General features: G+C 40.0%; 1 protein-coding gene across 2 annotated transcripts; it reads right to left on the bottom strand.

Annotated features, from left to right (window-relative positions):
• Window positions 1-6,696: 6,696 nt before the first annotated feature.
• mospd1.L (motile sperm domain containing 1 L homeolog) lies at window positions 6,697-26,824 on the bottom strand. 2 transcript variants are annotated; one of them, XM_041571925.1, is made up of 6 exons: window positions 17,306-17,374; window positions 16,063-16,320; window positions 12,702-12,777; window positions 10,874-11,097; window positions 9,350-9,511; window positions 6,697-7,019 (listed from the first exon to the last, which is right to left on the bottom strand). In XM_041571925.1, the coding sequence occupies exons 2-6, from the start codon at window positions 16,220-16,222 to the stop codon at window positions 6,988-6,990; spliced, it is 654 nt and encodes a 217-aa protein (XP_041427859.1). In that variant the 5' UTR covers window positions 16,223-16,320; window positions 17,306-17,374; the 3' UTR covers window positions 6,697-6,987. The 2 variants fall into 2 exon arrangements, with proteins under 2 accessions (XP_041427859.1, NP_001080664.1); NM_001087195.1 differs by lacking the exon at window positions 17,306-17,374 and adding an exon at window positions 26,772-26,824 and having other exon boundaries at window positions 6,702-7,019.
• Window positions 26,825-27,077: the final 253 nt, after the last annotated feature.

Raw genomic sequence — 27,077 nt, forward strand, 5'->3', positions numbered from 1 at the left:
AAATGAGGGACAACTATATTGACAAGTACAGGCTGAGTGTCTTCCTGCATTCTCCTGTTGTGGAACTTGTGAAGAGAACAGCGGTATGAACGCCTGTATTTAAGAGGCCTTTATCACATTCATCACATCTTGCTGACCTACACCTCCGTTCCAGAAGGAAGTAATTTACAGGTGGAAGCAGGGGGGACAGCTACATAGGCAGTTGGGTCCTAGCACCCGTTGCCCTCACTAGTGCACCCCGGAGTGCTGGGGATTACCCATACAGAAGTACACGTTACCAGTGCTCCTTAGGTTGCAGCGGGGCGTCATGCCACCCCTAAAATCTTGCTGACCTAGGCCCGGGCCTCTGTGGCCTCGCCATAAATCTGGGCTTGTTCATCCATAGAAAGCAAAATAAATCCCATTATATTACACTCCTACATCAAAGGCAAGAGGACCCTTATTCAGACCCTTATTCAGACAAAAAAAAATGGCTAACATCTTTAGGGAACATTTTATACCACTGGCTCTTTCATAAAATAAAAACGATTTTAACTTGAAAAATAATTTGCAAAAGTGCTTAGAGTAAGTTTTGAGTTTAAACCCACAAACTAAAAAGATCTAAAAACCCCATTTCTCTCCTTCAAATTTGTGCCATTTGTGATTTATCCACAATGAGAGTTGATTGAGTATACGAACTTTGGTTTTAAACTTTCCCAGCAATCTTTCACTGCACCCTTAAATGATTGAGATTTACCTACTGCTGATTGAAATGTCCAGTCCAGTGAACTATTTTATACCAGCATTTTACTGGACTGGCTGATAAATTGAAAATGACATTTGCTTAATTTAATTCATTTCTCAGCCCCGTGAAAGGGAATGCCGGTAATTAATGTATTCCTTCTATCACATTAGCGGGAGTATGCTTAGTAGGATCTACATTAAAATGTGTATTAAAGCCCTCATTCTGTTCTGTATTGGTCGATATTTGTTTATACTATTTGTTTATAATCTGTATGCTCAATGTCCAACTTGTTCAAACACCTACAGTATAAAGAAATGTTGCAATTACTTGCTCAAAGATCTGTTGCAAGTTAACCTTGCCTATCCTCTGCTATTGCTGCTTCCTTTAAAAGATACACACACAAAATTCTTTCTCAATTTATTACATCTCCCTACTAAATATTAAACGTTGTCAAGGTGCCCAGACATTGTAGGGCTGTTAGTAGCTCCAGAGATATTTAGTCCCAGATAAGAATAGCAAGTAACATGTCTTGCTATTACTTATGGCTTGGTTTACACGAGCAAGCTAACGGTGAAACCGTTTTATTTCCAGGCTACAGAACTAATTGCCAGCAAGTGTGACTTTTTGTGTTTGTGATAGCAACCTGTCATTGTTTTACTTCTATTGTGTTACTATTTTAATATTTCTTGTTATTATTTCCTTTTCTTTGCTACACAAGTATGTGGCACATTAATATTATATACAGTAACTGTCAATGACATACCCATAGGGGTAAATTCACTAAAGGACGAATTTTCGACTGTGAAAGCCTCAACGCTGGCGAAGTTTCACTAGCATTTATTGGCCACTTATTTTTACACATGTCCAAGGAAGCAAAATAAATACAAAAGAGATCCTTTAATGCCCTAGACATGAGCCCACCCTAAAATAAATGTGACATGCCCTTTAAATGGTTGGAAAAAAATTTTAACACAAAAATCTTTAAGGGTCTGGCCACATGGGCAGATTCGGGGAGATTCGTTGCCAGGCGACAAATCTCTTCTTCTTTGAGGTGACTAATCTCCTCAATCTGCTATCCCCTGCCTTCTGCCGGCTAAAATGTAAATGGCCTGGGGGCAGCACACGGATCGTTTCGTTTTCCGAAGTCGCCCAAAATGTCCTCATGAGACAATAACGGTCGAATCGGAAAACAAAACACTCTGTGTGCCTGCCCCAGGCGATTTTCATTTTAGCCAGGGGAAGGCACATCGGGAGATTAGTCGCCGCAAAGAAAAGGAGATTTGTTGCCTGGTGACTAATCTCCCCGAATCTGCCCGTATGGCCAGACCCTAATAGTTACTACTTTTATGACTTTCCAGCATACAGGTTGTGATGTCACTGACATAAGATTAGGGAGGATGTAGCTTCATCATATCAGTTCGCTTGGTCTGAGGTGGTGAAGGAAACTGGCGAAAGAGGTAACATAATGTAAAATTCGCACGTGAGTAACAACCATTCGCCAGAGTGAAAATTCACCCGGCGATAGGGCGCAAAACTACTCTAGTGACGGTCTCTTTCACTAGAGAATTGTCCTCTACACCTGTTAGTAAATTGCCAATGTCCATGCAGATGGGATTTCTGGCATATTTTCGCTAGCGACGGCCGATTCGCCCTTTAGTAAATTTGCCCCATAGAGTCTAATTGCTTACCTGGGCCCATTAAGGATTAAAGATGTCTTCCAGTTGTATTATTCTGACTTATTAAGCTCCATTATTGTTTTAGGAGCTGTAACCACAACTGCCCATTCAAGGTAGCCTGGTAATTTTTACTTATTCAGAATATGTCCACACAAAAGCACTGTGTTTCATTTAATGAAAAGCTCTTTTTAGGGGACTTTCTGAATTGTTAGGGTGTTCAGAATTCAGCACTGCCATTGCTCTCTAACAACCATAGGAAGAACTGAATTCAACAAAATGTTTGGCCTCCTCAATTTAAAAATCAAATGGGCAAGCAAGAAAATCCAATGTGCACTAAGCTGTACACTGCGATAATTGATGGTTTTTATATCAAACTATTGTTTACTTATTTTTTAATTATTTCCTTAGCCCACTACTTACTACAAATCATCACCAGTAATTTGGCAGGAGTTATATTAGTGGTTAGTAGTGGCCACACCCCCCATCACTATCAGCCAATAGTGATGTGCGGGTCAGGATTTCCCTGACCCGCACCGGACCCTAACCCATCCTCCATTAGCCCGCGCTTCTGGGTTGCTTTTATAGACCCTCGCCAACTGCCCTGCCGATGACATCAGAAAAGGGGCGGGGCGAGCAGGCGCAAACCCGGGAGTCGGCTTTTGAGGGTGGTGGTCGGGGAAAGCAGGAGAAAAGCTCAATCTGCACCCATCTGCCACCGCGAAGAAGCGTGCGAGGTACGCCCGAAACCGCTCGACCCATTACAAGTTGGTTTAAAATAAAATATACTGTATGTCAGTCCCAATTTAAAACACTCAAACTCTCTGCCAGTGAGGTGGGGATCTATAAAAAGAAACCCCCCTCCCCACCTATGTTTCTTCCTACCTTGGGGTGTAGGATCAGAGCCAGAACATATATAACATCAATTGCCCCCATTTGTTCCTGACATTTTTTTTATTAATGCACATACGTTATCAAATGGTATGTTCTGGACATGGAGTATATTTGTGGTCATTTTCATAACATTTAAAGTTAACACATGCACACAACACTAGACAAACAACGTTTTCAGCAACAGAAAAAACAGAGAGACACTCAATAGAAATACACAAGCATGGAAAGTACAGTCGACATATAGCTCAACATTTTCAGTTGGCGTATATAGAAGGGGGAGGGGTTATCTGTTTTTGATTGGAACCCAGATTAAATCTGAGGCTTCAGAATCCGTTTCAGTATAGAATGGCCTAACTATAAAACATAGAACTATAAAAGACTATTTACTACTATTGCAAAAGGAAATGTTACTGTAATAAAGATAATCATGGGAACTGCTCCATACAGTAGTTAGAAGGTCTGACAGAACCTTTGTAGAACAAAAACACTATCAGCATTCCTTAAGATTCCCCAAGAATGAAGGAGATGATATTTTCAGCACAGGTTTTTATTTATAACTTACATAACTTACCATTTTTGAAAATTAATAATTCTTATTTGGGGTTTAAAGGGATACTGTCATAGGAAAACATGTTTTTTTTCAAAACACATCAGTTAATAGTGCTGCTCCAGCAGAATTCTGCAATGAAATCTATTTTTGAAAAGAGCAAACTGAATTTTTTATATTTAATTTTCAAATCTGACATGGGGCTAGACATATCGTCAGTTTCCCAGGAGCCCCCAGTCATATACCTTGCGCTCTGATAAACTTCAGTCACTCTTTACTGCTGTACTGCAAATTTCAGTGATATCACCTCCTCCCTTCTCCCCCCCCCAGCAGCCTAACAACAGAACAATGGGAAGGTGACCAGATATCAGCTCCCTAACACAAGATAACAACTTCCTAGTAGATATAAGAACATCACTCAATAGTAAAAATCCAGGTCCCACTGCAACCCCTTCAGTTACCAATAGCTTGTCAGAAAGTAATTCCATGCAGCACTGACTCTTTCTGAAAGCACATGACTAGGCAAAATGATGGCTGGGTATACTTATTGTATTTGTATGGAGAATGGGATGTGCCTGGTTTTCTGTTAGTGTTAGGATATTGTAGGACTGTAGGGTGGGTTACAGTTGTTGTCCTTTGCTTTCAGCTCCGGTTTATTGCATGGTGGTGGTGATGATGGCAATACAGTATATTAAAAAGAAGCTGGATACATTGCACACACATAATAGGCTTGTAGGATTAATGCATATTTTTAGTATATAATTGTCCTAAATTAAATATCCAAGCTGGCTAAAATTTTGCTTGCTACATAGATTTTAGGAGTTAAAACAAAAATATCTTCATTTTAAATAACCATACATTGGAATTCAGTTTGGGTTGTGTGCCTCCATTGCAGAGAAACTGGATTATGTAGAATATTACAGTGTTAAATCTTTATTCTCTAGATGCACAATACAGCCACTAAACCCTGCAAGTGCAGTTGTTGCACACAGAAATGCCATTCAATAAAGATGTCTTAGGCTGCTCTTTACACTCTGTCATACTTGCGCTGAGCACGTCTGTTTGTTTCGAAAATTTGAATCATGCACACCATGGTTCCTTAGCAGAAATGTTTCCTTGTAATTGCTTTCAATTATGCATCAGAAACATTGCCCACTCGAGGCAACAATGAACCTTGAATTACAACATATGCCAATAAATGCTGGCTTATGTACAAAAAACATGGCAATTGTATACACCGGGGTGTCCCTTCTCCAAAGCCTACACAAAAATGTACCAACTCTGACTTTAAAAATAACTTTAAATACAAGTACTGAAAATAATCAAATAAGATTTAAGAGCTTCTATGAAGGCTGATATGGCAGAAGTAATTCTGTTTCTAAGAACAATACTTTAGTATTTAGTATTCTACACCTATATGCCAGGTTAAATTAATATATAAGTTGTTTTAGGTTTTCCAATTGTTTTGCTTTATGTAGAGGCCCATTTACTTCGAGTGAAGGAATAGAGGAAAAAAAGTTCAAATTTCGAATGGTCGAATATGGCTACTTCAACAATCGAATGGGCTACTTCGACCTTCGACTACGACTTCAAATCGAACGATTTGAACTAAAAATCATTCGACTATTCGACCATTTGGTAGTCGAAGTACTGTCTCTTTAAAAAATTCTTCGACCCCCTAGTTCGCCACCTAAAACCTACCGAGGCCAATGTTAGCCTATTGGGAAGGTCCCCATAGGCTTTCTAACAATTTCCTGATCATAGGAATATCCTTCGATCGATGGATTAAAATCATTCGATCGAACGATTATTCCTTCAATCGTTCGTAGGAATATCGGTAAATCCTTTGACTTCAATATTCGAAGGATTTTACTTCAACGCTCGACTATCGAGGGTTAATTAACCCTCGATATTCGACCCTAGGTAAATGTGCCCCGTAGTGTAACTTTGATTTAATTACAAAAGGATGTGGTTTATATTTTTGAGCTTTGGCGGTGATAACATTCCTTGTATGTTGTACTTAACTTCTTTCAATCAACATGAAAAATACATTAGTATATTAAAGGAACAGTAACACCAAAAAAATGAAAGCAGTTTAAAGTAATTAACATATAATATACTGTTAGGGTGCACTGGTATGAGTTGTGTGTTTGCACAGGTTACATAAATAACAGATAACATAACATTGTATTGGACAGGGCTTGTCTGTTATGTGCTACGTAGCCTCTGTCTTTTCTCCGTTTTTTTTCAGCTTGAATGGCTGCCCAAATTAAAGCAGCTTGTTAATATAAACTGTAGAAGTCTTTTTGAAGCTAGTTTTATCAATGCAGAGCATTGATACCCTTTCTTTGATACCCTTTTAGTTTTTGGCGTTACCATTCCTTTAAAGACAGAGGAGTCTGCGTTGGAGGTAACATAAACTGAGGAGTCAGAATCGAAGGATTTATGTACTGACTCCACAGCCCTGCCATAAACCCATAAATAACTATCCAATCATTATTTTTTATGTTCAAATGCTTATTAGTAGACTTATAGAACAGAGATTTATATTATCATAAAATCCATTATCTGAAATACCCTTGTGTAAAAAGGCAAAATAGAATGAATATCAGAGAATAAGGGGTTGGCTTCAATATTCAAAAAAGATTGATGACAAGGGGACACAAGGGGCTAAAAAGATATTTAACATAATGAATAATGTAAGATTCATCACAAAGCAAAAGGCTTGTTTGTGGCTGCAACACTGGAAGAATCGTGAACGGCCTTCGCACATTTTCTGCATTGCTTTACTAACGAGAAGTCATATTAATCACTGTCTCCACTGCACACTGTAAAGGAGTGCACAAAATAACCATCAGTTTTACAATAAAAGTCTTTTATAGGGATATATATTTATATATAAAAGGATGTTTCCTCAAATATGATTCACAGACGTCATTAAAGATTCTTGGTTCTTAAACATTCACTGGTAATATGCCTTCAGCCACTCAATTACAGTAATACGTAGAGCTACAATATATTGTTTTTGCTATTTTGCTTTCCACCACTGCTTAGTCTTCCTGAAGGGCAGGAGCTGGACGGACGGCAGCAGAAGGCAGTCCACACACTAATGTGAAGACATATCATTATGATCCCGGTATCCACAAGGTTCATGTTCGCAAAACAACCATTGTTACAAGTCCTGCAATTGAAAAGATCACAATAATTAGAAATAAAATACAAAGCAATCATGGGAAAGAGTAATTTTTTAACAAGTCTTCATTCCCCAAACCAGGCAAGAACAATTTGTATTTGAAATGTTCTGATTTGTTCCTACTGAACTGTTTGTCTGTTCCTTGCTGAAGTAGTTCATCAGACCAGAGACTGTGAAACAGCTCCCATTAACAGGACTGAACAGGCCCAACAATAGCACTATCAATCCAGCTTATGTTTGGATAGCAGTCAAAGTGTACCAAGAATAACAGGCCATGATCCAATGCAGAACTTTCAATCACTCTACTGGACTTTATTATTCTTTAACGTTTGGCAATAAATTGGAATCCAGCACACTGCTATGAAATAAGTGGGAGACGTTAACGTGATGCATTAACTTGCCATAGTGATAGCTAGGAAACAATACAACACTCAGTTTCACATTAAAGGGATACTGTCATGGGAAAAAAAATTTTTTTCAAAATGAATCAGTTAATAGTGCTGCTCCAGCAGAATTCTGCACTGAAATCCATTTCTCAAAAGAGCAAACAGATTTTTTTATATTCAATTTTGAAATCTGACATGGGGCTAGACATTTTGTCAATTTCCCAGCTGCCCCATGTCATGTGACTTGTGCTCTGATAAACTTCAATCACTCTTTACTGCTGTACTGCAAGTTGGAGTGATATCACTCCCCTCCCTTTTCCCCCCCAGCAGCCAAACAAAAGAACAATGGGAAGGTAACCAGATAACAGCTCCCTAACACAAGATAACAGCTGCCTGGTAGATCTAAGAACAACACTCAATAGTAAAAACCCATGTCCCACTGAGACTCCTTCAGTTACATTGAGAAGGAGAAACAGCAGCCTGCCAAAAAGCATTACTCTCCTGAAGTGCAGGCACAAGTCACATGACATGGGGCAGCTGGGAAATTGACAAAATGTCTAGCCCCGTGTCAGATTTCAAAATTGAATATAAAAAAATCTGTTTGCTCTTTTGAGAAATGGATTTCAGTGCAGAATTCTGCTGGAGCAGCACTATTAACTGATTCATTTTGAAAAAAAATTTTTTTCCCATGACAGTATCCCTTTAAAGGGATACTGTCATGGGAAAACATGTTGTTTTTTTAATAGTGCTGCTCCAGCAGAATTCAGCACTGAAATCTGTTTCTCAAAAGAGCAAACTGATTTTTTTAATATATCATTTTGAAAACTGACATAGGGCTAGACATATTGTCAGTTTCCCAGCTGCCCCCAGTCATGCTCTGATAAACTACAGTTACTCTTTACTGCTGTACTGCAAGTTGGAGTGTTATAACCTCCCTCCATTTCTCCCACAGCAGCCTAACAGAAAAATGGGAAGGTAACCAGATAGTAGCTGCCTAACACAAGATAACATATGCCTGGAAGATCTAAGAACAGCAATCAATAGTAAAATCCAGGTCCCACTGCGACACATTTAGTTACATTGAGTAGGAGAAACAACAGCCTGCCAGAAAGCCGTTTCATCCTAAAGCACTGGCTCTTTCTGAAAGCACATGACCAGGCAAAATGACCTGAGATGGCTGCCTACACACCAATAGTACAACTAAAAAAAATACACTGGCTGGTTCCCGAATGAAATTTTATATTGTAGCGTGAATTATTTGCAGTGTAAACTAGAAATAAAAATGACATCACAAAAATCATGTATATTTCAGCTGCACCAGAAATTTGGTCATTATTTTGTTGGGAAATGACCATACAGGTGCAGAATTGCACCACTATTGCCTGGTTGTACCGCTTCTCTTTTGCACAGCTGTTCAGTATCAAAGGCAAATATGCATTTTCCCCCTATAGCACCCAACTAAAGGGTTAATTTTATTGCTTGAGTCATTGTCTGCTTCATGTTCCAGGAATTCTAAACAAGCAGTGAGAAATACCATGGATCCAAAAGGTCATGGGTTTATATTATAAGAGCCTGATGAAAATGGAAAAACATGGTGAAGACCAATCAAAGCGCCAACGGGAATCACCTACTAAGTATGTTTAAAGTCTTCAAAAAGTGTAATATTATTGTGTGTACACACAGGTTTTTCTGTGCCATGCTTCAGAATGAGTGCACTCCTGGAAGGTTCCACCATACTTTGAACTCGCATTGAATGCAAGGTAAATATAAGCAAATACTGACCAATGATGTTATATATTCCTGAACTATTTGTTGCACAGTCTTGCTTCTCTTTAGCACCATAGAAAACCATACGGTGTTTGCCAAGGAAGTATAATTAACCTTAATTAATTCTTGCCAGCAGGATTGCACAATGACACAGTGGAGTCATACCTAAAACATAGGCGGCCACTAATTTCTGATTCACACTTAAGTGGAGGTAGAGAGGCACCATGGATTCAATTTCACCCAAGGTGGGCATCATCAGTGCAGCAATGCAAACCATGCCAAGGAAGACCATCAGCAGACTAGGTCCTGAGGAAGAATTTCTGGCATCTGAACAAAAAAACATATTAAAATATTAAAACAACATCTAAAAGAATGTACAGATAGCTCCAGCTGTGGTGCCATGCATCTACTTCACAGACTTCACAAGTGCAACAGATTTAACAATGGAACATGTCACACACATATGTTGATAAATGCTTTGTTTGTGTGTGCTTAAAACTTGCTAGTATTCTTGCTATGGCTTGCTAAAGTCACCATGCAGTATATTGGCCATGAACAAGCTACATCAGGGGTCAGCAACCTTTACTTTGTCAAAAAGAGCCATTTTGCCCCCTCTTCCACTAAAGGAGCCGCAAAAACATAACACAGCTTATAAACTTTTAACCTTTTAAAGCTTAAAGTTTAACCTTTTTTTAATTTTAAATGTTACAACAACAGAATACAACAAACAGAAGTGCAGTGTGTATGTGTAGGCAGGGTCTACCGACATTGGGATTAGGGAAAAAAAAATTTGATGCCACATAACGCACACCTGCGAGCCGAGTGATGCAGTTCGCGCATGGTGCCGTTTGTGCATGCGCGCTGAGCCATGCAGTCACGTCACAGAAGGGGGTAGGGGGCCAAAGGGGGGCCCTTGACAGCAGTCCCGGTGGGCCCGGTCCCCCCAGTCCGACCCTCTGTGCAGGCCTACTTTGAAATAAATTAAATACTAGTGTTTTCATCTGTTTAATGTGACTTCTGCTTCTGAAGCTCAATACTGATCTTCCCTCTCTTGTCTTCAGTGTGTGACCGCGGTAAGGACCACGATGAGTCATCTTGCTGCGGCTCGATCTTGCTTGTCACTCCTGGGATGTCTATACAGCCTATGAGTAAGTGCCCCAGCAGGCACGAAACGCATTAGGTCTTGCTCTTATGTCCTATTAGAGTTTTCAATTTTTTAACTGATTGATTCATTATTGTTGGAGGTACTCACATCTCTCTTTCGAAATGACGTCTATACAGCTCTCACACCTGCTGGCAGCTTCTTGAGTGTGTGGTAAGCTAACCATTATCTTACCGTGGTTGCACACTCAAGAAGCCACCAGCAGGTGCGAGGGCTGTATAGACTACCTGACAGGCAAAGCCGCAAGACCGAGCCACAGCAAGCATGATGAAGAGCCGCATGCGGCTCCGGAGCCACGGGTTGCCTACCCCTGAGCTACATGATTCTGCCCACATTCAGATACACCACAATACCACAGCCGTGATGTTAGGAAGAACATTTCTATTCTCACTAATTTCATACCATGTAATTTAAAATGATCTGCTGCTAATTGTGAATTATGTCTTTTGTAAGCTGAATTTTGTAGAAATAATTTCTTTGTGCCAAACATTATTTTGTGTATTTGAAGCACATTCCTGAATACTAACCTGGTTGGGAAGGTGCCTGTTCAAAGAAGACACTTTCTGCAAAATGTTCCTTCATTCTCTTTTCTTCCTCTTCCTTTTGCTGTTGCTCCTTTGCAGATGGAAGCAGCATTGCTATGACTTCTTTGCGTCCCAGCGCTTTCCTTTGACTTTGTTCGGATACTTGAAGACGGAATTTGTCAATGACGCCAAAGTGACTGGCTCGGACATCTTTGTGCCGTATAACACTAAGGTACACAGCAATGCAAAGAATGCTTAGCAGTGTATGTCATTATCCTGCTGTAATGTCTTAAAACAACCCTCAGAACCAAACCATAACATATGCCCATTATGATCCACATCAGAACATGGATTTCCATACCATAAATGCCAAATCAAATTGGATTTTTGGAAAGTTTGTGGCACTTCAGACCATTAGAGGCTAAACTAATGCTGCTATTGATTACAGCAAATATTGCCCGTGTTCATTCATACGTTCCAGGGCAATGCATATGCTATTACAGAGCTAAAACACCTTAACAGCAATGTAAAATTACTTTCCCATTAGCTCCATTGCATTTGGGCAAAACATTATTATTTTGCTTAATTTCCTGAAACTCCACAAACTTTTATGTGAAGTGCAGTTTGGCTATACAAGCATTCCTCAAATTGTATCATACAGGACTGGACATTCAGTGGGCTGACTGGATGTACTGTATATAATATGGGACAATTTCTAGTTAGTAAAACCGTTTCCTAATTCCTTTATAGTCGTGCATTCAAATGACTTTCAGGTTGCTTTTGTTAAGTGATTTTAGAGACCACAGAGCTGGAGAATAGAAGCAATTATTAGAAATATTTTGAAAACAAAAAAAACTTAATGTTCAAATGTAAATTAGCAGTGTCTTTATCTAATTCCTATACAACACTTACCCTATGTATCTAAGTCTGCAGAAAAGTGAGCTATAATTACATTGCAATAGGAGCTGACACAGGATGCAATCCAAACCCCTTAGAGTCGGAAGCCAATGACATAACCAATGTGCAGTTTCTCTAAATGTTACTGGATCAATAGTTTTCTTTTTTGTCAGCACTAGTTCTGCTGAAAGTGTCCAAATAAAGTCCCTTACGTGTCAGTAAGTTACTGATGTAAAATGTAGTGCTTGATGAAACTTAAAGGGATACTGTCATGGGAAAACATGTTTTTTTCAAAACACATCAGTTAATAGTGCTACTCCAGCAGAATTCTGCACTGAAATCCATTTCTCAAATAAGCAAACAGATTTTTTTTATATTCAATTTTGAAATCAGACATGGGGCTAGACATTTTGTCAATTTCCCAGCTGCCCCTGGTCATGTGACTTGTGCCTGCACTTTAGGAGAGAAATGCTTTCTGGCAGGCTGCTGTTTTTCATTTTCAATGTAACTGAATGTGTCTCAGTGGGACATGGGTTTTTACTATTGAGTGTTGTTCTTAGATCTACCAGGCAGCTGTTATCTTGTGTTAGGGAGCTGCTATCTGGTTACCTTCCCATTGTTCTTTTGTTTGGCTGCTGGGGGGGAAAGAGAGGGGGGGTGATATCACTCCAACTTACAGTACAGCAGTAAAGAGTGATTGAAGTTTATCAGAGCACAAGTCACATGACTTGGGGCAGCTGGGAAATTGACAAAATGTCTAGCCCCATGTCAGATTTCAAAATTGCATATAGAAAAATCTGTTTTCTCTTTTGAGAAATGGATTTCAGTGCAGAATTCTGCTGGAGTAGCACTATTAACGGATTCATTTAAAAAAAGAAAATTTTTCCCATGACAGTATCCCTTTAACTCTTACAGCAACATTAGACATACTTACATATCAACGCAGCACTGAGGTTTCACTGCCCCTGCAGCATCCACTACAACGTACTTATTGGGAGACGTACAGAGAACTAGGGGAAAAAACGTACAATCATGTAAGGAAATAGAGACATACACAAGCATTTAAATATAGATACAAAACAGCAGGAATCCTGGGAATAGAATCCAAGTTTCCCTTCTGAGTTTTGCATTTTCATGGAATTCTTTGTAAGCTGTCACTTACCCAGTGGTTTTAAAGCCTAGGATCTCTAGCTGCTAATCAGATCCTAAAAAAACGCTCCTGGTAACTTTAAGAGCCGAATTTTCCAGTATTAAACTGGAAATTCGGCTCTTCTAGTACAGAGAGTGCAAATTTACATGGGGGAGCCCCGACTCTGTAATCTGATCTAAATTGACAACAGGCAGATTAGAGAGTTGCTTTCATCATCTGCATTCTATGGCCATGGCACATAAGGAGATGTGTTGCCCTCGGATGACAAATGTCCCAAAAAAGACTTCCCATTGAATAACATTATGATTGCCACAAGTAAAACTTAGTACATGCACAGGATTAACCTGATGTCACCTTGCCTTTGTTGGGCATATTGGGTTTATATCTGCTCGTTTGGCAAGCATCTTATCGGGTATGGCAACCTTAAGGACAAAGGCAGACGGAGAGTTGGCTTCGCTGCTCTCAGCATGCGTATCTTTTTCAGGCTGAGTGAAGCAGGCTGCCCCATCTACATTGATCTGAATAAAATCCGCTTGGGTGCAGTCACACGCATCTGAGGACGGCCCAAATACTACTGAAAGTAGGCATTTTCATGCTGACCTCCATTCTGCTGTGTGTGACTACACATAAGCGAATCATATTCAATTCAATGAAGATGGGACATGGAGCAGATCCCCTTCTCTTAGCCTGAAAAAAAATATGCAGACTGAGATGCAATGTATAATAAATAGATAATGAAGACCTAACTGAAAATTTACATAGAGTATCCCTTTATATAACATACGAAAAGATGCAAGTTTAAACTTCCCCATTATTTTAGTAAAGGTGGACCCTCGGTTTCTGTTTAGACTGCTACAAGAGCCATTACCTACAACTCAATTTCCCCTCAGGCCAGATGTATGGTTCATTGGCAGTAATGGAATTCAATTATGAGCAAGCAGGAGGTCAGCCTGATTTTAAGAAAACAGTTTGTCTCCCTGTTTTCTTAAAATCCTTTGAATAAGCCCTGTTAAAACCCAATACAAATGTCCACAAAAAAGTGTTTTAATAGGAACTGACACTGGTTTAGAATGAGAGAAACAATTTAAAATCAAAGTTTGAGGAAATTACTTTAACAATAAAAGAAAGCATAGGGCACAGTTACCTGTTGCATAGATTAGTGAGAAAATGTAAAGGCAACATTTATATACAGATATTTTCTCTAGTGAACTATGTAATAAGTAAATACATAGTACTTATTACTGATGTACTGTAACATATTCTAACTAATATATTCAAATTAATAAATAAAGACAATAAAGAAAATTTCATAAAAAAATATACTGTTTTGTTCATCTCGAGAGAAGATCTTTTTACTCATCATTTTTACACTTATAGCAAACCATGAAAATTAAATGAATGATGTCCTGTGCACCCAAACAGGCACATTGATTATAGCCAGAACCATCATATGAGAGCACTGTTACACCTAGGCCTGAAGTGCCATCTATCATCCGTTCCATTAAAACAAAAATACTTTTAAAATGAAATATTTTGCAAGACTAAATATGTTGTTTAAACTAGTATAGGGGAAATCTTTTTTATCACCCCAAACTTTATTAAAGACAATGTAAATATATCCCTAAAAATAAACAGATTTCTTATATGATGTCTAAAAAGCTAGCATCAACCTGCCCAGATTGAGGTGCTCAAGTAACCCAATTGGTCTCCAGCGAAACTGACCTCTCTATGCCTTAGGTATAGAGGCGGGGCAAGCAATTACTTTCACTTTCCATTCAACACTTCCTAGAGGTCACTGCTCTCCCCACATTCCCCCAGTTCTCTTAACCATTTCATTGTGTAACCAGTGCATGGGGATGGACATCAGGTCCCCCATTCTGGTGCACAAACAAGATTCTGAGATGATACAAGGCTTGTCTTAATAACAGTGTCCACAAAATGGCTCCTGCCTGCTTGCTATAAGTATGAATTCCCAGACTGAAGGAAACAAGATTCACATAATCTATGCAGTGTAATTAATGTTAATTTTGCTTGACTAACATGATAAAATAGGATTTGGAATAATTTTTTTGGGTGACAGGTCCCCTTTAAACTACGGTTTAGCATGCCTGTATTTCAAAAACCCTAAAATAGGATTTGGAATAATTTTTTTGGGTGACAGGTCCCCATTAAACTACGGTTTAGCATGCCTGTATTTCAAAAACCCTAACTGGGTGCACACTACTGTGTTGCTTTGCAATGTAGCAGGAACTACCAGATTACTTGTCTTGTGAAACTTGTCTTGTGTAATGTAATGAATAGAGCACTGTTTGTTTAATTCAGCATCATATTTAACAAATATCTGTCTCATTACTAAATTACTATTTTAATAGCATTTTCATTATTATGTGTAAACCACTTTTAGGGGGTTATATACTGAACGACAAATTTATCTTGTTATTTTATTTTAAAAAAACTCGATTAAGCTCCCATGCCCGATTTGACCTTTATTATTATTAATTAAAAAACTTGAATCAATCGGATCAGGAAAAAACCCAATAAAATCGAGCAAAAAACAGAATTGGATTTTTTCCCAAATCCCTCTTCAAATTGAGATTGGTGCCTCTCCCACTGAACTGTACAGGACTTCGACAGGTCTGAGATGGTAGATTTTCGAATTTGGGCTTTTTGCAGCATCGGGGTATAATAGATCTCGAAAAATTCAAGTTTTTTTTTTCCACGAAAAATTCCAAAAAGCCAGACCAGATAAATTTGAGGTTTAGTAAATAACTCCCTTAATATTCTATTAATGAGAGAAACTGAGATAAACATTACTTATATGGCATTTTTCTTTAAAATAGAAACAGCAGGACAGATAAAGACAGAGACAGGAAAAGTAAACTAAGAACAAAGAAATAGGACTGCAGTACTGTAAAAAACATATATTAGGCAATGGCATAAAGTACATAATAAATATTGCCTATAAAAAGTGAAAACAGCGGCAATAGCTGTGCTTCAGCTTCCATTATGACATACTGCATTAATCAACTGAGAGCATGCACTGCTCATGTGCAGGAGCTACAAGCTTTCCAAAATAGGCTTGACTGCCAAGAAAGAGATGAGATAACATTGCAGCCAAAAATCCGTCAGCTGGAGCAAAACCTACCTTTAAATTTTAAAGCGAACTCATAAGGGTTGTACAAGGTTAACACCTGCTTGTGCGTAGACTGATCATCGGCATAAAATATAAGCTCTGTTGGAAAGACAAAAACTGGAAGGTTTCCTTCCACTAGCTCTGGCTGCCGTTTTTGCTGCTGCATTGGCATAGAATCTGTGTTTCTCCTTCTGCAGCTCCTTTTGTCTGACAAACTCCCACAACAGCTCTCTGTGATACTGGGAAGACCTCTAGTGCATCTTGGCAGATCTGCAGGAGAAAGAGAATGCTGCTGTGTACAAAGGGAATCATACGAATACAATGGTTGAACAAGTACAAAACACTGACAATGCCGGGTCACATGTCTTCATACATTAGCACGCTCTCTATCCCCTTGTGCCCCAGGCACCATTAAAGAACATTGTTTAGGAAATCTGGCACTGCCATTATCAGTGTGGGAAGCCAAACGTTCTAGTGTTCTTCTAGCTAAGCAATGAATACTTTACTAGATGGTCATATTTTAACTCCCAGGATGCCTCTGCCAATTGAAGAAGCAGGGGACTGCTGGGAGACGTAATCCAATAACACTACCAAAATCTGTTAGTCCGTGACCTGAGATGATCTGTGGGCTGCTCCCAATTTAGGAGCCCTCCTGATATCCAGCAAACAGCCTATACACGAGGTTTGTGCATGGTATAATGATGAGTAATATAATAAGCTAGGAGAATTCTAGCCTGGCACCCAAAACCGCACTGCATAAATGGTATTCTTACTAGAAAGGTATGAAAGGTATGATTAGACAAGCCATAGTTCTAACCCTTCTAAAGGAAGGACATGATGCAAATAATTCTGAGTCACTGTGCATAATTGCATGCCTGCTGATGAATCACAATGAATTAATTAGAGCAAAAAGAACAACAACATTGGCTGGTATTGAGCCTGCCTTCAGGAAGAACCCCTCATATTCTGTCTTATCACTAAAAAAGGATTGACATGGTGTTATGCTAACAGAATTTTAGACAATTAGCCTTTCTATAGGCAACGGGAAATTTTCTGATTCACAGAGAGAACAATATACTGTATTATATGTACTTGTAAAGAATGAAATGGCAGAGGATGTTTTTTCTTCCCTAGGAGTAGGAATATGGCTTCTACTGTGGCAGTTCCATTTGCCCACAGATTACATGCAAAAATAGTATTTTTTTTTGTATTGTGGGTAAGATTTGTTGATGTGTAGGCAGGATGAGATATTCACCTTGGATGATATCACTTCTTGTCTATGATGATGTCACATCTAGTTTAATTTTGCCAGCAGACATCAGGTGCTGAAAAACGGTTGAAACGGGTCCAAGCAGGTAAAAATGTGGATGGTGGAGTGGTGGGTACATGTCTACCTGATTTGACCTGCACTTGTCTCTAACTCATAGTAAAGGAATCCTGTATTATTAATGGGTGTTTATTTAGACAAAACACAAATGAGTATCAAAGTAGTATATAGCTGTGAAATATTCAAGTGATATTGATTCTAAAAATTGTCAAAAATGCCACTGATACCTACAATATTTAAGAGACAACAAAACCTATCACAGGGGGATACTAATAATATGTTAGACACCTCCCAATTAATTCAATCACTAATTTTTAACTCAAGCCAGTGCTCCTTTTAGGGAAAACAGTGTACTGGCCTGTTAAAAAAAAAACACCATGTTTCTTACTTCTCCCAGGTGTTCCTCTGTAGCCTGTGGGCTGGTACACACTGAGATTTTCACATGTTCTTGTGGCTATTAATCACATAGGAACACATAAGTTAACAGAGCCCAGTTTTTCAATTTTGCCCCACACTGAACTGCCGAATTCCCCTTCTATCTTACAGTAGAACAAAGGAGGGGCCGGAGTGGGGTTGCAGTTAAGAATCCAAATTACCGTCCCCTAACCATCTGAACAATTCACAAGTTAGGGAGTGGCTAAAACACAGGCAGCAGCGGGGCCCTGTCCTAACTGTCTGCCCTATGGTGCTCTTGTGCCCCTTAGCTCTCACTGAATTTCTCCCAATCATAGTAGATGACCCCAAGTACAGCTGCAGGCCAATCCAGTAACACCTTCACAAAAGCTTGGTGAAATAAAGCAGTACAAAATATATTCTAAGATAGTTCAGTTAAACATGCTGTCATGTTATTTACGTGTATATGTTTATTCAAATGAATGTATGTTGCCACAAATTAAGCTCTAACAATGGCTTATGACGTAAAGGAGCAGACTGTCCTTATAAAAATTCTTCAAAGATTACCTGTCTTTACAGACAATAGTTGCCAAGCCAAACAGCTCACAGATTAAACAGTAACAACAACAAAATGATGGTGTTTTAAAGAAATGACAATTTAATATAATGTACAGTTGCCCTGCACTGGTAAAACTGGCATGTTTGTTTCAGAAAGACTACTATAGTTAAACAAAACTGCTCTGTACCCATTGGGGTAGCCATTCAAGCACAGGATACACAGTAGATAACAGATAAATTCTGAAGAATCCCTGTATACTACAGGGCGTATCTGTTATCTGCTGTGCCTGTTCTACTTTATCATCTTAAGGGTCAGTCCACACGAGCAGATTCAGGGAGATTAGTCGCCCCAACAAATTGCCTCTTCTTCAGGGCAACAATCTCCCCGAACTGCCTTCCCTCTGCCCTCCGCTGGCTAAAATTAACACACGGCGCTTCGTTTTCCGAAGTCGCCTGAAGTTTCCTTGTGAGGCAACTTCGGAAAACGAGGTGCTGCGTGTGAAATGCCGCAGTCGATTTTCATTTTAGCCAGCGGAGGGCAGGCAGTTCGGGAAGATTGTCGCCCCGAAGAAGAGGCAATTTGTCGCTGTGGCGATTAATCTCCCCGAATCTGCTCGTGTGGACTGAACCTTAAATGTCTGCCCCCATGGCTACACAGCAGCTTGTTTATATCAACTATAGTAGAGTTTCTGAAGCAAACACGCCAGTTTTGCCAGTGCATGGTAACAGTAGGTTATATTTTCATAGATACACTATAATTTTTTGGTGTTACTGTTCCTTTAAGGAACACCGTTGCTTAACTCAACATGGAAAGCCACGTAATGTACACGGACTTGCTTTTAGAATCAGTTATTGGCTAGATGAACGTTCCTTTCAAAAACGGAGCTTTCTGCACTGATGTCATCATTCCAAAGAAAATTGGGACTGCTTTTCTACAGTCACAGGCTGGAAAGTTAGAAATCCTTACCTGCTATAACATGGTGCTTCATTCCATGATTCAGTAGGTAATGTAACAAAAGAACATATTGTCCTCTCCAGCAGGATGCTGTCTATCACCATTCCAAATTACGTAGTGAATCATGCTAAATACAACAGGAAGGGATTAAGTCGCTGGGCCTGCCAAACTGAACCATTGTAATGCTGTGGTATATAATAAGTTTTTACATTGATGGTATATTTGGCTGAGTTGTGAAATAGATGACTGTGCTGAAATAATCTCCATCCTAATTGCTCAATTACTTTGTGGTTGTGCTTTCCATATTTGCGTTTAATACTGCCCCCTTGTGTTTCCCATTACAGTACAAAAATAGCTGCTAAATGAAGGCTTACAGAATCACTCCCCCTTTCTAGCGCTCATATATATCTCAAACCACTAGTGGTGACACCTGAATAGGCACAGCTAGTTAATCACTACCCTCTCAATGCCCTGGACACTTTTGTTAGATGGATACCTCAATGCAAAAAAAGGTGTGGGATAAATAACAGACCAGGGACTGGAACAGGTTAATGGAAAATGTGGTGGGCTTATATTTAAAGTGAACAGCGCTGTTGTACAATATAGTGAATAAAGTACCCCTTCTTGTAAAATATAAGGCTATTATAATTTACAGAGGAGTTCAATGACCATATAAAAAGACTAGGCTAAAGGCCTAAGGGGTATATTTATCAAAGAGTGAAGTTAAAGGAAAACTATACCCCCAAAAGGAATACTAAAGCAACAGATAGTTTATATCAAATTGAATGACATATTAAAGAATCTTACCAAACTGGAATATATATTTACATAAATATTGCCCTTTTACATCTCTTGCCTTGAACCACCATTTTGTGACTCTATCTGTGCTGCCTCAGAGATCACCTGACCAGAAATACTACAACACTTACTGTAACAGGAAGAAGTGAGGAAGCAAAAGGCAGAACGCTGTCTGTTAATTGGCTCATGTGACTTTACATGTGGTTTGTATGTGTGCACAGTGAATCGTACGATCTCAGGGGGCGGCCCTTATTTTTTAAAATGGCAATTTTCTATTTATGATTACCCAATGGCACATACTACTAAAAAAGTATATTATTATGATAATGGTTCATTTACATGAAGCAGGGTTTTACACATGAGCTGTTTTACTCAGTATCTTTTAATAGAGACCTACATTGTTTGGGGCGTATAGTTTTCCTTTAATAGTGAAGTTCTGCCACTAGAGTGAAATTCCGCCACTCTCCATTCATTTCTATGGGATTTTTATAGGCGTATTTATCAAAGGGTGAACTTTCACTTTCACCCATTGATAAATACGCCTTTCAAAATCCCATAGAAATGCATTGAGAGCTGCGGAACTTCACTCTTTGATAAATTTACCCCTAAGTGTTTGAGCTCCAATCTTAACCAGTGTTCTGTATAATAAGGAAAGAGCATCACTGTTGTAGTGTGTCAGGCTACTGTCCATAAGTAGATGTGCCACAGGCACCACCACATAGGGTCCAGATGATAGCCTCGGCACTGTTGGGCCAAACATGTCAGTCTTACTTTAATGAGTTACTCAAGCCCTGACAACATTAGTGAATGCTTTTCATTGTTGGTGTCGGCTTCTGACTGTGCAGCACCTATATTCAGTAAACTGTAGCCCTCACAATTCTCTGCTTACAGTTCCTGGTGTGCAATTCCACCTCTATGGTGCACCAAGACCTCCAGCCTGGGCACTGAATCACGCCCCTGCTTAACCAAAGGTAAGGAATTTGATGATTCAGGTGTCTTATCTAACTGTACTTTATTAGAGAGTTTGCCATGGACGACTGCTGCAGACATGGAAGGGAAGTTTGAAAGACACTGTTCTCCCTTAGGCCAAATTAAGGTCAAAACACCTGTGTGTGACTAGGGTTGCCGCCAGTCCAGTTCTGAACCAGACATCCTATCTTTTCAGGGAGTTATTCGGTTCAAAACATTTTGAAAACTAGGCAGAAATCCACCCAATAGTGTCTGAGTGACACATTATCCCTGTCCCTGACAATGCAGCTTTTGCGTAAAACATCGTTACTCCACTCTTACTTCATAATGTCCACTCCTGGCATCATTGGTGTGACTTAGGCCTAAAACTACAAGCTGAGCTAGTAAATTCTTTATAGAAACTTGGACAAAAAAAAACAAGAAGAAAATAACTAAACCTTTACCTGTCAGTATTTCCATTAAACAAATGCAATGGTAATATGAAAATAATGAAACAATAGTGGGCTCTATACATGACAAATATGAACTCTTTATAAGTAGGGCCTAAAAGGGTAGTTCACCATGGATAGTAGTTCAGCCAAGGATGGTTCACCTTATTTCTAGTATGTTATAAAATGGCTAATTCTAAGCAATTCCAGTCCCTTATTCAAACCAATGCATCATTGCTAGGGTAATTTGGACCCTAGCAATCAGATTTCTGAAATCACAAACTGTAGAGCTGCTACATAAAAAGCTAAATACCACAAAAACCACATCATACTAAAAAATCTATTTATAGGTGAACAACTCCTTTAAGTTAAAGGAGCAGTAACATCAAAAAATAAAAGTGTTTTAGGGTGGTGGCAGATGGGGATATTAGTCGCCCAGTGACAAGTCTTCTCTACTGCGGGCGACTAATCTCCCCAAAATGCCTGCCTTCAAAATGGCATACGTATCGCTTCGGAATTCCAAAGTTGCCCGAAGTTTCCTTGTAAGGCAACTTCGGGCGACTTTAGAAAACGAAGCGCGACAACCCGTAAAGTAATAAAAATATATGTTTCCCTGCACTAGTAAAACTGATCTGTTTGCTTCAGAAACACTACTATTGTTTATATAAATAAGTTGCTGTGTAGCAATGGGGGCAGCCCTTCAAAGGAGAAAAGGCTCAGGTTACACAGCAGGGGCGCTGGCGTATTGACGCCAGCGCGCAAAGGCGCGAATTTCAAACTATAAACAGCTGCCCAGCATAGCAATGGTTGCCCGTGATACAACTCTGTTTCTAGTGGTTTCTGAGCCTTGTGCGTCTGATCCAATTCTGATTATCTTGATTACCCTTGTTTGACCCTGCCTGTAACCTGACTACTCTGAACTCTGAATCCTGACCCAGCCTGAACTTTGACCACTCTCTTTGCCTGATCCCATCCTTCTGATTGATACCCGGTTTTGACCCATAGCCTGTCTGACGATCCTTGATATCCGCCTGCCTCGACCCAGCCTGTCTGACCATCCGCCTGCCTAATCCTTTTGGTGACCTTGGTGACCTTCGGCCCAAAAGACTCTTTAACAGCCATGCCCCTTTGCCAGCCAGAACATCTCGCCTTGTACCCCTCGTTAAGGCCAGGTGGCACCCAAGTAAGCTGAGAGCTCCTCCCGAAGCCCAACGGTGGTCACACTACTCGTGAAGCCGAGACCAGGGTCCTTGGCACTTGTTCTGGTATTGGGTGCCGGCCGTGACATAGTGTTTCTGAAGCAAACAGAACAGTTTTACCAGTGCAGTACAGTACATGATATCTTCATTACTTTAAAACACTTTTTTGGTGTTACTGTTCCTTTAACTCAGTATGTATAGAATAGAATTTCCAATTTTATCCACTTTGTATTGGTGTATATTTTGTATTGTTTTAAACAAATTACTTTCTTCCTTATTCTGGCATCCAAAAACCACTATTGCTCTGAGGCAACAATTGATTGTTATTAATACTTTTTAGCACTTTATGTTTCTGTTCAGGCCTTTCCTATTCATCTTCCAGTTTCTCATTCAGACCACTTGTCTTGTGCTTCGGCAAACTGAACTGGAATGCATGTCTTATATACATAAAAACATACCTAACTATCCATAACATAACCACACTCTAAGGCTAATGGCAGTCAGGTCTGAAAACAGGCCTGTTGAATTATTAAAACTGTGGGGCATGTTTACTAACATTGGAGATAAATATATGGAGAGATTTCTGGAGATGTTGCCCATAGCAACCAATCAGATCTTTTCTTTTGTTCTCTAAGTTATAGGTGGCCGTTTAAATCTAATTGCTGATTGGTTGCCATGGGCAACATCTCCAGAAATCTCTCCATATATTTATCTCCAATGTTAGTAAACATGCCCCTGAGAATGAGCCCCTAATCTGGCATTAACATCCCGTCCTACCTGCACCCGGAACAATTGTGCACCCCGGTCTGGTTAAGTCAGAAGCTTTAATGTTGCTGTGCTGGAAAATATGGAAGAACTCTGCAAAAACAGTAATGTAATTCTGACAAATGTGCAATGTAAAATTGTATTTAGCACTTGACTGAAAACAGTTTAGAGTCCTCTTGTTCCCAGCAATGAATTAGTTAAACTGCCATCCAATCTGTTTGTGCCTATTCTCAGCATTGCTGTTTTGGATCGCTTGCTCCCTGCAACTAAAACGTCTCATTTTCCAGCCCTCTGTGTGTCGCTCGCACATCCCTCCTCCCCTTCCACCTCTGCCCCATCTCCACGTGGCTAGTCATGTGATCATGTTTACAGAGCTCTACTGCAATCTGTCCGGGACAGGGTGATAATAATTATGGCTTGACTTTTCCCGTGTGCTCCAATCACTGAGCTGGATGGGCCACAAACACAGCTTGACGTCACATCCCGGGCCCATGGACAGATACTGCAAGATGGGGCCCGCCCAGGTTCAGGGAAACAAAGAGGTCCTATCTCAGATGAGAGAACAAAGGGAAAACAGATGCTGATATATTCCAGTTAAAAACAAACTTCAACTCAAATCCTTTTCCAGCTGGAATCCCTAAGGTATTCCCATCCCTCACTCAAACAAATACATTTAAAACAAGACTAACCATATTTATTAGCAGGATGTTATTTTATTTACTGTGCTATTATTTTGCAAGACAGAAACAAATAAATTGCATGACGACACAGCATGGAATAAAGACTGTGAGAATTTTGCAACCACAACAGCAAACATACAATTTATGTAAAAGCAAATCCCCATACAGATTTGCAATCTGTGTCTTTTGTCCTTCTGTACCAAGCAATAGCCTCAATTCAAAATATAATAATTATATAAATAAAAAGCCAAGCGCTCTGTCAATTGCAATCCATATAATTAAGGCCTGAGGCAGTGTCGGAATGGGTACAGAAGGGCCCTGCAACACCCATATCCCGGTTGGCTAGTGTGACTCTGGGCTGGAGTGTTGGAAACCACACTATATTACACTTCTTTTAGACTAATGTCCCACTAAGTAGTTTTGACACCTACATTTCTTAACTCAGATGGAGAAACAGTCAATGGGAGCTGGTCCGCACCCATCCGCTCCAGGGAAAAATACAAAGTTATGGTCCAGATCTGCCCCAATTGGCTGTTTCTCCACTTCCATTTATATACTAGCCTTTAATGATACATTTCCCTCTGTGCCTGACACAGCAGACCACATCATGCCCCATAATCCCCCTCTTCCTGCCCCCCCCCCAAGGGGGCACGTGATTACCTATTGAACCAAGGCAAATAGGATACCCCATTGAGGGTGAGATAACTATTGCTGGAAAAAGTTTTCACCCCTGTCAATATGAATGGCAATGCTAACTGTAGTGATATACAGTGAAGCCCTACTTTTACTATTTCCCAGGACCACCAAAAATCTAAAATCCAGGAAAACGTAAAATCTGGGAAGGAAAGAAAACTACCGAAGTGTGCCAACCCGCAAAGAAAAAACATAATATCTGGGAAGACACAACAAGAAGATAAGACGTCACAATAAATGTGTCCATAGACGCACTGATATCGTATGAAACAAATCTTTGTACGATACTCGGTGTGTATAAGGCGGGAAACGAGCTGATATCAGCAGAAGACTTGGCTATCGGTTGGCTCGTTGATTGGGCTAGGTGGAAATTTTTGACTCGGTGAACATCACCCACTGTTAGTGAATCGTCAGATCGAGGTAGAATTCTATTGTTTCTACCTGTATATCGAACGATTCAGCTCTACGTGTCTGTACTGAAAATAAACCATCTTTCCTGCGAGTTACATCTATGGCCACCTTAAGAAACTCATGTCACAAAGTTAAGGCAAGGGCAGATGGAGTATAGGCTCTGCTGCTCTCAGACTGCTTACTTTGTGCAGAAAATATGCAGCCTGAGAGCAGCAGAGCCTATGCTCTGTCTGTGCTTGCCCTTATGAAAGGTTAGTGGAGAAAATATGGCACCATGAAAAATAAACTCCTCTCAAACTGCAGGAAGGTTTCTTAATTGTGAAACACTTCTGCCACAAGGCAAATATTAATTAATCCTGCACACAGTGGTTCAAAGTACTTCTCTGAAACACAGACAGGCACAGCACCACAGCAGACTCCTTTAAACTGTCCCAAATCATTAACCTACCACCAAAAAAAAAAAAAGACCTCATATGCATACATACATATATATATATATTATATGTAAATGGGCAGGAGTATTTTGTGGTAGAAAGCTCACTGCTAGTTTCTAATAATATTTTCATGTGACCCTACAGGTTAGGCTGTTCTTTGGGACACGTTAAGTGTGCTGGAGTAAATGAATATATCCATAATAAGCATTGATAGGATAGTTTCTGAATCCGCCAGTCACGTTACAGAGCTGGCTCTGTGCTGACAAAACACACACCACATACTTGATATGACCCACTGCATTCCACCTTCACTCCGAGGGTAACAGCTGCTACATGGTAAGGAGATCATGCTGATTCACAAGGGTACTGCTGTCTGTATGAATGGCTCATTTAGAACTAGCAAATGTGATATATTTTTAGAGATACTACATCCTCAGTTGGGTGCTTTTGTAGTTCATGAATAAACAATGTATATTATTTAGCTGTCTGCCTCTCGATGTACACACGCCTATTAAAACATATATTTTTGTCCAGCCAGAAGTCGCTGGGCCCCACAACAAAGCTGTTTTTCAGTGTCTATTCCCACAGTATTACACAATAACACCTATCAGATTATATACTGCCAATCTACATTTAAGGAAAATAGTCCTACTCATAGTTCTGGAGAATATGTTGTCATGTTAAATATCCAATATAATTAATAATGAGAGCACAATGTCATGTGCAATAGCCCTCAGTGTGGCTATAATAGCCCCCAGCTGGTGGTCTATGGCTGCTGTCTCTATGGTAGCCAAGCTGATCACTGCCAGCTGTTCATATAGTAATGTGGCTGCATGTGTTGTGCCATTCATGAAGTGCCCGGCTGATTATGTTATGATTATGAAGGCTAAGGCTACACTGACAGTGTATATGACTATTCTGTAGCCCGTATATGACGTGTTTATTTACATGTACCCTGATTGGTGTATGTTTGTATGGATCTACATTACTGCTTATGTTCTCTCGCCTGTAGCCTGGGGAAAGGCAGAAGAATGGAATGATGAGACGGTAGCCCATGGGTGTTATACGCAGTGCCCTCCCTCCTTCCCGTGCCCGTTCCCGGTGTCCCTACCTCTGCTGTCTGCTCCGAGCCCCTCCGCTTTACACAGTCCCTTTGTCAGAAGCAGCGTCTGGCCGCAGAGCCGCCCCAGAGCACACAGCGCTGACGTCACAGCTCCTGCTGCGGATGCTGAGCTCAGGCTGTTGCTGCTGCTATTGCCACCGCCTCCTCTGTGTGGGACAGATACTGTTGGGTTTCTTAGGTACACTGCTCCCCTGGGGCCACAGCTCATATATATCAGCCTATTAATCTACACTTTACCCACCAGCAAAGCACATATAGCTCCCCCAGTGTATGAATCATATACACAGAGAATAC

The sequence above is a fragment of the Xenopus laevis genome, chromosome 8L, assembly GCF_017654675.1.
Source record: "Xenopus laevis strain J_2021 chromosome 8L, Xenopus_laevis_v10.1, whole genome shotgun sequence".
NCBI lineage: Eukaryota > Metazoa > Chordata > Amphibia > Anura > Pipidae > Xenopus > Xenopus laevis.

What these genes read in the sequence shown, in the direction of transcription:
- mospd1.L (XM_041571925.1), bottom strand. Translation starts at nt 16,222, where the DNA reads ATGCCAATGCAGCAGCAAAAACGGCAGCCAGAGCTAGTGGAAGGAAAC. An exon ending in GTTCGCTTTAAAATTTAAAG is followed by an intron (nt 12,778 to 16,062) that starts GTAGGTTTTGCT and finishes TTTTTCCCCTAG; the next exon opens with TTCTCTGTACGTCTCCCAAT. An exon ending in ACAGGCACCTTCCCAACCAG is followed by an intron (nt 9,512 to 10,873) that starts GTTAGTATTCAG and finishes TTTTTTGTTCAG; the next exon opens with ATGCCAGAAATTCTTCCTCA.